Genomic DNA, 10,104 nt, shown 5'->3' on the forward strand with positions numbered 1-10,104 from the left:
GGGGGCCCCCCGGGGGCCCCCGGGGAGGACTGGGCGCCGCGGATGCAGCGGATTCTGGTGGAGCTCTGCAAACAGCCCGTGTGTCTCCCCTTTTTGCCAAAAGTGTCTCCGAAAGACGCGCACTACGGCGAGCTGGCGCGGAAGGTGTACCCTGCGGTGCCGCTGAGTCTGGAGACGGTGCTGCAGCGGCTGCAGCAGGGCTGCTACAGCAGCAGCGCGGAAGTTTTCAACGAAGTCTACAGTGTCTTTCTCTGCGCCTTCCGCTTCTACCAGCCCGGCCACCAGTACTGGATGATGGCCCACGAGGCTGCGCTCGCCTTCGGGGCCTTGGCGGCCGGCGAGCCGCTCGCTGCGGCCTTCCAGCAGCAGCAGCAGCAGCAGCAGCAGCAGCAGCAGCAGCAGCAGCAGGGCGACCCCGCGCACTGGCAGCACGCTGCCGGCGCGCCGGACGCCAGGAAACACAGGGAAGCTGCCGACGGTGAGCGGCCGGCGCGCGCCGAAGCGCCTGCTGCGCCTGCGCCTGCTGCTGCTGCTGCAGCAAGTGCAGCAGCAGCTGCAGCGGCAGCCGCAGCAGCAGCAGCGCGGGGCCCGCGGCTTTCGCAGTTCGAGCGGAGTGCTCCGCGGGGTTCGTGTGCGTTGGCTCTGCTGCAGGTCGCGGAAAAACCAGGGCCGCAAAGGGAACGCCAGCAGCAGCAGCAGCAGCAGCAGCAGCAGCAGCAGATGCGCCCGTGTCTGTGGAGGAGCGCCAGGCCTTCCAGGAGCTGCTGGCCCAAATGAACATGGACGCCCACTTCCAAGTGAGTCCCCAACTTGTTTTATTCAATTAGTTTCATCATTTAGTCTGCATCTAGGGTTTAGGGTTTAGGGTTTAGGGTTTAGGGTTTAGGGTTTAGGGTTTAGGGTTTAGGGCTTGGGTTTGAGCTGCAGCTGTACAACACCTTCAAAGACAGGGCCAAGTGGATTTCCTTCGACACGGGAGAAGTCGAACTCGATGATGGCGCCACGCTGCCATTCGTCTTCAGGTGCTGCTGCTGCTGCTGCTGCTGCTGCTGTTGCTGCTGCTGCTGTTGTTGCTGCTGCTGCTGCTCGTGCTTTCATTGCTGCTGCAGCTGCGTGGGGCGTTGTATTTGCGGCCCCGGCTGCAGCAGATGCTGCAGCTGCTGCTGCAGCTGGTGGTCCGCGCCGGGTGGCGCGGCGTTTCTGCTGCTGCTGCCGTTCCTGCTGCTGCTGCTGCTGCTGATACTTCTGCTGCAGAGGCAGGGCCTTGTGCCTGTCACTTCTTTTGCTGCTGCTTCAGAGAAATGGTCCAGTGGTGCAGAGGCCAAGTGCTGCAGTCGCAGAACCAAGCAGCAGCAGCAGCAGCAGGGGCCCCACAGCAAGGCGTTGCTGCTGCTGCTGCCCCGCTGCAACAAACTGCAGTAGACGAATCCGTAAGCTGCTTTTGGTGCTGCTTGAATTCATTTTTAATAAGTAGTTTCTTTATTTTATTTATTTGTTTATTTGTCTATTTATTTATTTATTTCTGCTGCTGCAGAGGGGCCTGGGGCCCCCCGCGAAGCGGCTGAGGGCCTCCGAGGGAAGTGTCTCTTCAGACTCTTCAGCAGGTAGTAAATTAATTAAATTAATTTAATTAAAATTAATTGAATTAATGAAATTAAATTAAATTAAATTAAATTGAATAATAAATAATTAAAATGTTCAAACTAATTAGTTGAGTTGTTTAAATTGCTGAGGGGCTTTTGTGTTTGTCTTTGCAGATTTAAGTGATGATGATTTCTGAGTCCGTATTTGTCGGGACCAGCTTTGCTGCTGCTGCTGCTGCTGCTGCTGCTACTATTCTTGCTGCTGCTCGGCGTGCACAGGAAGGCAGCGACAGAAGCAGCAGCAGCGAATGCGGCAGCAGCAGCTGAGCCAGCAAAATTACCAACAGCAGCAGCAGCAGCAGCAGCAGCAGCAGCAGCAGCAGCAGCAGGAGCTACGGCTGCGTTGCAGCAAGCGCTTTATCGCTTTCTTTTCTTTTTGCCAAAAAAGTTAATTCTGAATCGGCAAATTCATTTTAATTATTTATAAATCAAAATTACATTAATTCAGTCTACATTATATTCACAAAACACAAGCTCAGGAGTACTGCAGAAGCTCACTTTCAGCAGCAGCAGCAGCAGCACAGCAGCAGCAGCAGACACAGCAGCAGCAGCAGACACGGCAACAGCAGCAGACACGGCAGCAGCAGCAGACACAGCAACAGCAGCGAAACAGCTGCAGCTGCTGCAGCTGAAACTTTGTTTGCAATCCTCGCTGCACAAGCAGCGGCATCAGCAGTACCATGAGCAGCTGCACTACAGCGACAGCAACAGCAGCAGCAGCAACAGCAGCAGCAGCAGCAGAAGCAGCACGAGCACTTGCGGTGTGAAGGCACTTGAGGCCGAAAGGGCACGAGACCCCCTATAACTAAACCCTAGTTTAGGGTTTCGTGTTTAGGGTTTAGAGCTTGCAGTTTACAGTCCAGGTCTCTTAGAAGTTGCCTTTAGTGGTTTCGCTCGCCGCGGGGGCAGAGTGTGTAGAGGCTAGGGTTTAGGGTTCAGGGTTTAGGGTTTAGGGTTTGGGGTTTAGGTTGTGGATGTAACATGGGCAGTGATTAAACTGCCCCTTTTCTCCTCATCCTTTATAGCTGATCCCCCCAAGTGATGCAGAACTGCTGCTGCAGCTAGCGCAGCAGCAGCAGCAGCAGCAGCAGCAACAGCAGTTGAGCGCTTGTCTCAGTTGTTTGCTGCTGTTCGTTTGATTGTGCTGCAAATTTGAAGCAGTTAAATATTCAATTAAAGTACATTTGAGTTTTCATGCTGAGTTCTTCAGTGGGGGCTGCAGGCCTCGGGTTCTGTCTCAAACAGCCATCGAAATCAGCAGCAGCAGCAGCAGCAGCTGCTGCTGCTGCTGCTGCTGCGGTCATCGTGTGTCTGTTGCAGCATCGGGACTCTCCCGCGGCCAGTTTGCTTCACAAACTTGTTTTGAATTTAAATAAATGAAGTTTAATATTTATTTGCTTTTAATTTCGCAGCAGCAGACGGGAGTTCAGCCGCAGCAAGGCTCAGCTGTACATACACTCCAGCCCCCAATAAGCTGTCTGGCGCCGGCACGCCAGCTCGCCGCTCTTCTTCTTCAAAACAAATTAAATTAATAATTTTAAAACTTCATCTAAAACCCAATTTGCATGCGCCTCCTCTTTTGCTGCCAGCAGCAAGCCCGAAATGAGGCGGGGGCCCCCACCGCGCCAGTCGGCCCTGCTAGCGACGGCAGCAGCAGCAGCAGCAACGACTGCAGCAGCAGCAGCAACAACCGCAGCAGCAGTAGCAACGACCACAGCAGCAGCAACGACAGCGTCGTTTTCGACCGACTCGGCCAAGAGGCCGAAGAAGGAGCAACAGCCTGCTGCAGCAGCAGCAGCAGCACGCGAAGACGTTTGTGATTCGCAGCAGCAGCAGCAGCGACAGCAGCAGCAGCAGCAACAGCAGGTCTTAAGCGATGCACTGATAGAGACTGTCACCAAGTGTCTCGACAGGGTGCCCAAGATCGAAGTTTGCAGCTGCAGCTGCAGCAGCAACAGCAGCAGCAGCAACAGCAGCAGCAGCAACGGAAGCATCAGCAACGGTAGCAGCAGCAACGGCAGCAGCAGCAACTGCAGCAGCAGCAACGGCAGCAGCAGCAGCAGCTTCATGTGCCGCATTACTTACCCAACTCTGGTGCCGTTCACTGGACTGGCAATCTCAGAGAAGCCCCTCATCTCTAGCAGCAGCAGCAGCAGCAGCAGCAGCAGCGGAAGCAGTAGCGAGAGCAGCAGCAAAGCTTCCGTTGCTGCTCCGCAGCAAAGCTGGACTGAGCTGGGGGACGTTTCGAAGTCACCTGAGGCCCCCGCTGCAGCAACAGAAACAGCAGAAGCAGCAGCAGCAGCAGAAACAGCAGAAGCAGCAGCAGCAGCAGCAGCAATAGCAGCAGCAACAGCAGCAGCACGATTCAACAGGGCCCTTGCTGTTGCTGCTGCTGGCGTCGCCGAGGCAGCCGTTCGCCTCCCTAGGCTTTCAGTTACAGTGCAGTCTCCAGCAGCATCAGCAGCATCAGCAGCAGCAGCAGCAGCAGCAGTAACGCCAGCAACAGCAGCAGCAGCAGAAGCAGCAGCAGAAGCAGCAGCCGCAGCAAATGGTTCAGCCAAAAACAGGAAGGTGAAGAAGCAGCAGGGGCCCCCCTTGGGCGGGGCCTTAGGTGCTGCTGGGTGGCCCCTGTCGCTCGCTAGGGGGCCCCCGCTGCTGCAGCAGCAGCAGCAGCAGGGGTCCCCTTCAGGGGGGCCCCTGCTGCTGCTGCTGGGAGGCGCTTCGGGCAGCGGCAAGAGCTCGCTGCTGCCGCTGCTGCTGCACTTACTGTCTCTAACATTTCCGCAGCTGTCGCTTCCTGCTGCAGCAAAAGGAGCAGCAGCAGCAGCAGCAGCAAAGGGAGCGCCACCGCCTTACTTGCTGCTGTCCACTGACGGGTTCAGGCAGCTCCTTAGAGCAGCAGCAGCAGCAGCGGCTCCAGCAGCAGCAGCAGCAGCAGCAGCGGCGCCAGCAGCAGCAGCAGCAGCAGCAGGAAGAAAACGAGGGGCCTCCGGGGGCCCCCAAGACTACCTTGTGCGGCAGCTGCTGTTCAGCAGCACTTACCAGCTGAAGCATTTGGCTGCGGAGCAGCTGAGCAGCAGCTTACCTGCAGCAGCAGCAGCAGCAGCAGCAGCAGCAGCGGGAGCAGTAGCAGCAGCAACAGTGCGCAGCAAAATAGAAGCAAACATGAAGGAAGAACTCAGCTTCTTCAAGGGGGGCCCCTCAGCTGGCTGCTGCCTCGTCTGCAAAGAGGGGGCCCCCTGCTGCTCCCTCCTGGGTCTGCTGCAGCAGGCGCTGCTGCTGCAGCAGCTGCTGCTCGAGCCCCTCATTGCTTCCCTCATGGGGCCCCCGTCAGCTGCTGCAGCTGCAGCGGGGGCCCCCAGCGGGCCCCAAGGGGGCCCTCAGGGGGGCCCCCGGGGGGGCCCCCCATTAGAATTGATATTAGTTGAGGGCATTCATATAACGCCAGGTTTTGCTGCTCGACTGCAGCAGCAGTATGGCGAAAGGTGTTTGTCTCTTGTTGGGTTTTGTTATTCAAGAGAAGAACATATAAGGAGGCTGCAGAAGAGAGAACCTGCTGCTGCTGCTGCTGCTGCTGCTGCTGTGGCTGCTGCTGCTGCAGCGGCAGACGCAGCAGCAGCCAATGCGCCGGCCGAAGCAACAGCCAATGCGGACGCAGCAGCAGAAGCAGCAGACGCAGCAGCAGCAGACGCAGTGGCAGATGCAGACGCAGCAGCAGATGCAGCAGCAGCAAACGCTGCAAATGCTGCAGCAGCAGCAGCAGATGCAGCAGCAGCACCGAAGAGAAAGAGTCAAAAAAGGCGAGGCGAGTTCAGCCCCACAAGGAAGGCAAGCAGGCGGGCATCAGCTAGCAGCAGCAACGGCAGCAGCAGCAAAGCAAGCAGCAGCAGCAGCAGCAGCAGCGGCAGAAACAGGTACCTGCAAAGCCTCTCCTGCATCCGCTGCGCTCAGCTGCACATGTGTCTTGCTGCTGCTTCCACACTTACAAGAAGCAGCAGCAGCAGCAGCAGCAGCGACAGTGTCAGCCGCAACGGTAAGGTCAGCAGCAGCTGCAGCAGCAACAGCAGCAGCGGCGTGACCGCAGGTGTCTTCTTGAGCGAGTTCGCAGAAACTAAAGCGGCAGCAACTGCAGCAGCAGCAGGAAGCAGTCCCTATGTTGCTTTAGAAAAATTAATTTTTGGGGGCCCCCAGGGGGGCCCCCAGAGGGGCCCCCAGGGGGCCCCTTTTGTGCCCTGTACATACCCAGTGTGTACAGACAGCATGAGCAGCAGCTTGTTGCTGCTGCAGCAAATAGCAAGGAAGCAGTGGGGGCCCCTGCTGCAGTAGGGTTTAAGTTCAGCAGCAGCAGCAGCAGCAGCAAAGCCGCTCTGCTGCAGCAGCAGGAGCAGCAGCCAGCGCTGCAGCGAATCGCGCAGCAGCAGCAGCAGAAGCGCTGCTGCAGCTGCTGTTGCTGCAGCTGCTGCTGCAGTGCCGGTGCCGCGCCGGCCCCACAACCCTCGACCGACTCCACGAGGGTTTAGGGTTTAGGGTTTAGGGTTTAGGCAGAGAGGGCTGCTGCTCCTGCCACTCTTTTTTGTCTTTCCAAAACTTCCGGAAATAATTTAATTAAAAAAGTTGTGTAAGTCACTCCCGCGCTCTCCTCCACTGTATGTGCAGACACTGCAGCAGGCTGCAGCAGAAGCAGCAGCAGCAGTACTGAGAAGGGATACAGACTGTAGCTTCACGGCAACGCAGCAGCAGCAGCAGTTGCTGCTGCAGCAAGATCGAAACATAAGCAGCAACAAACCCAACACCCGCAGCAGCAGCAGCACCACCCCACCAGCCGCACCCCTCTCAGCAGCAGCAGCAGCAGCAGCACGCATTATCAGCAGCAGCAGCATCATCAGCAGCAGCAGCGTTCCCAGCAGCAGCATTATCATCATTAGCAGCGTTGTCATCAGCAGCATTATCAGCAGCAGCAGCATTATCGTCATCAGCAGCAGCAGCATTATCATAAGCATCACCATCATCAGCAGCGGCAGCATTAACAGCAGCAGCAGCAGCGTTATCATCATTAGCAGCAGCAGCAACAGCAGCATTAACAGCATCAGCGTCAGCAGCAACAGCAGCAGCAGCAGCAGCAGCAGCAGCAGCAGCAGCAGCAGCAGCAGCAGCAGCAGCAGCAGCAGCAGCAGCAGCAGCAGCAGCAGCAGCAGCAGCAGCAGTAGCAGCAGCAGCAGCAGCAGCAGCAGCAGCAGCAGCAGCAGCAGACTGACGAATTCTGCGCTGCAGAGAAGGCCCTCGATGATGCCAGCAGCAAAAGCGCCGCAGTTAAGATGCCCCAAATCTCTTGGGGGGGAAATGAATTTGTTAGTTAAGAGTTCTTTGTCGTTTAGCATGTCTGCAGCAAATAATTAATTAATTAATTTATTTAATTAATTGATTAATTAATTTGATTTAGTTGATTTAATTGATTTGATTTAATTAGTTTAACTTGATTTGATTTAATTGATTTGATTCAATTTAATTTAATTGATTTGATTTAATCACTTTAATTTAATTTATTTTAATTTTAATTGATTTAATTTAATTTGATTTAATTTAATTGATTTGACTTAATTTAATTTAATTTAATTTAATTTAATTTAATTGATTTGATTTGATTTGTTAAATTTGGGCGCAAAAAGAAAAACAAAAAATAGATAAAAGCACAACAATTAAAGGACAATTAAAAGAGCTACAAAAGGCAATTAAAAGAGCAACAAAAGAGCAATAGAAGGACAATAAAAAGAAGAATAAAATAACATTTAAATAACATTTAAATAACATTTAAATAGCAACGAAAGAACATTAAAAGACCAAAAAAGGACCAAAAAAGATAAAAAAAGATCAAAAAGAGATCAAAAAAAGATCCAAAAATGCCCAAAATGTGTCGTTGGCAGTTAAAACCACTCCTAAAACGCCAATTAAAAAACGAATTAAAAGCCAATTAATGCCAAACAAAAGCAACTAAAAACAAAAATAAAAACAAAAAGAAAAGAGCAACAAAAGGAGCACCAAAAGGAAAAAGAAAGCCACCAAAAAAGATGCAAAAAGATGCAAAACGGACCCCAAAACCCCAAAAAAGGGTTTACATTCGAGTTCTGTGTCTCAAGCACAATTAAAACCGCACCTAAAACGCCAATTAAAACACCAATTTAGTGCCAATTAAAGAGCAATTAGTGCCAAATAAAAGCAAATAAAAAGAAGAATAAAATCCACAACAAAAGAGCGAGAAACCCCCGAAAAAAGGACCCAAAAAGACGCGAAAAGACGCGAAAAGGAGCCCAAACCCTAAAAAAGGGTTTACATTCGAGCTCGGTGTCTTGGGCGCGCAGCAGCTCCATGGAGCGGCCAAAGAGGCAGCGCCAAACAGCAGAAGCAACAAAAGACAAAAAAGAAACAATTCGAATTTCTCTTTTTGCTGCTCTTTCGCGAAAAGCCACCAACTCCAGCACTTTGTAGCCTATCCGCAGACCCATCTCGTGCAGCCTGCAGCAGCAGCAAAAACCAGCGTCCCACGAGCCCTGCTGCTGCTGCTGCTGCTGCTGCTGCAGAGCGGCCGCAGCACCAGCTGCTGCAGCAGCAGTGGTAGCTGCAGCAGCAACGGCGGGGGAGGGCGTCAGCAGCAGCAGCAGTGGTAGGGAGCACTAGCAGCGGCAGCAACAGCAGCAGCAGCAGCAACAGCAGCAACAGCAGCAGCGGCAGCAGCAGCAGCAGATTGACCTGTCCTCCATGCGGTATCCTTTTTTTGCTGCATTTAGAGAGTACTGGACCATTTCCGAAAACAGAAAAGAAAAGGAACTCAGGCTCACCTGCAGCACCGAAGCAGCAAATAAATAAATAAATAAATAAATAAATAAATAAATAAATAAATAAAATAAATAAATAAATAATGATCTTTTAACCAATTAATTCGCTGATTAGTTGGCAGCAGATTCGTTAGTGCAGAAGAGCCCTGAAAGATCTGCCCAGGGCTTCGGAGAAGTCCTGGGGCCTACAGCAGCGGCAGCAGCAGCAGCAACAGCTGCTGCTGCTGCTGCTGGAGCTGCTGCTGCTGCAGATGCTGCTGTTGTGTAGCTGCTGCTGCTGCTGCTACTGTAGCTGTTGCTGCTGCTGCAGCTGCTGGTGCTGCAGCGGCGGACAAGCAGTGGACCACTGGGGCGGAGCTGCTGCAGTCACCTCGTGCGTGGAGCGCTGGAGGCTGCGCTCCATGAGGGAGGGATGGCCGAGGCTTCTGCGTCGTTCCGTCTTCGTCTTGTCCATTTTTGGAAATAAAATTCAAAATTAAAAAAGAAAAAGAAAGAAATATAAAAAATGATGCAGTAAACGCGGAGAACCGATCCGAGGGCCCGCCATGCTCTGGTGTACGACACCTCAACGCCTCTCTGCTGCACACCCCCGCCTGCTGGCGAAAGCTCTTCTTTTTTGCTTTATTAAATCGGGTAATTCCTGGTTATTTATAATTAATTGATTAAATGTGAATTAATTAGACACAGACTCGCGTCTTGGCTTTCTCTCTGGGTTCGCTGGGGCCCCCCCCCTGCAGCCCCAGCAAGCGCGAGCCGCTGGAGCTACCCGCTGCTGATCTGCGCTAAAAAGAGCCTCTAAATCAAATTTTTATGAATCAAAAGATTTTAATTCGTCAAATTTAAACCATTTTAGCCAAAAAAACTTTAAAAAGTTGAACAGACTGAAGCCCACGCAGCAGCGGGGCTCCCTGAGAGGGGTCCCCCCAGGGGGCCCCTGCGTCGTCTCGCAGCCGCCACCGGCCGTGTGTGTCAACTGAGAGCTCCTCTTGATTTAATTTGAAATTAAAAGCAAAAAAACAGAAAAATTAGAAGAAAATAATTTAAAAAAGTAAAAAAGTGTTTTTAAAGTGTGAGAACGGAGTGGTCCCAACCGGTCTCGAACCGGCGACCTTTCGGTTATTAGCCGAATGCTCTAACCAACTGAGCTATAGGACCTGAGACGCCGCCTGTTCCTTTTCTTCCTTTTCAACTCAATTAATAAATCCTTTTCATTCCTTTACTAGCTTTTTTTATTCTTCAGCTCCTCTTCCTCGCCAAAAGGGTACTAGAGGGGTCCCGGGGGGCCCCCCGGGGGCCCCTGGGGGCCCCAGGTGGCCCCTGGGTTTCACAGCTCTTGGGGCCCCCTTGGGCCTGGGGTCTTTAGCAATTAGTGGGGCCCGGAGGACCTCCAAAAGGACCCTTTTTGGGCTTCTTGAGGGCCCCCCTTGGGGGCCCCCATAGGGGGGTTGAGGGGCAATGGGGGCCCCCATCGCTCGTGCAGCTTTTGCTGCAGCAGCAGCAGCAGCAGCAGCTGTTACTGCAACGGGAGCAGGGTACACATGCAGTGAGGTAGAAGGCAGCTGGGCCGCCTCAGCTGCAACAGCAACAGCAGCAGCAGCAGCAGCAACGACAACAACAGCAGCAGCAGCAGC

The 10,104-nt window shown here is 53.2% G+C and overlaps 3 protein-coding genes across 3 annotated transcripts in view; 2 read left to right on the plus strand and 1 right to left on the minus strand.

Moving 5' to 3' along the window:
• ETH_00008265 (uncharacterized protein) overlaps positions 1 to 2,448 on the plus strand; it is a gene marked incomplete at both ends in the record, with an annotated part of 3,861 nt that extends 1,413 nt beyond the window's left edge. Inside the window, 7 exons of the mRNA XM_013378646.1 lie at positions 49 to 478; positions 652 to 797; positions 928 to 1,022; positions 1,298 to 1,430; positions 1,535 to 1,604; positions 1,863 to 2,030; positions 2,123 to 2,448. Of these exons, the coding sequence (XP_013234100.1) occupies positions 49 to 478; positions 652 to 797; positions 928 to 1,022; positions 1,298 to 1,430; positions 1,535 to 1,604; positions 1,863 to 2,030; positions 2,123 to 2,448 (1,368 nt within the window). The remainder of the gene's footprint in view (positions 1 to 48; positions 479 to 651; positions 798 to 927; positions 1,023 to 1,297; positions 1,431 to 1,534; positions 1,605 to 1,862; positions 2,031 to 2,122) is intronic.
• Positions 2,449 to 3,245: 797 nt separating this feature from the next.
• On the plus strand, positions 3,246 to 5,969 carry ETH_00008270 (uncharacterized protein; the record flags this gene model as incomplete). Its single annotated transcript, XM_013378647.1, has 1 exon — positions 3,246 to 5,969. The coding sequence occupies one exon, from the start codon at positions 3,246 to 3,248 to the stop codon at positions 5,967 to 5,969; it is 2,724 nt and encodes a 907-aa protein (XP_013234101.1).
• Positions 5,970 to 6,363: 394 nt separating this feature from the next.
• On the minus strand, positions 6,364 to 8,927 carry ETH_00008275 (transport protein particle component Bet3 domain-containing protein, putative; the record flags this gene model as incomplete). Its single annotated transcript, XM_013378648.1, has 5 exons — positions 6,364 to 6,473; positions 6,895 to 7,023; positions 7,972 to 8,153; positions 8,388 to 8,476; positions 8,844 to 8,927. The coding sequence occupies 5 exons, from the start codon at positions 8,925 to 8,927 to the stop codon at positions 6,364 to 6,366; spliced, it is 594 nt and encodes a 197-aa protein (XP_013234102.1).
• Between the last annotated feature and the right edge of the window lie 1,177 nt (positions 8,928 to 10,104).

The sequence above is a fragment of the Eimeria tenella genome, genomic scaffold (assembly GCF_000499545.2).
Source record: "Eimeria tenella Houghton genomic scaffold, Eth_scaff93, whole genome shotgun sequence".
Lineage (NCBI taxonomy): Eukaryota > Apicomplexa > Conoidasida > Eucoccidiorida > Eimeriidae > Eimeria > Eimeria tenella.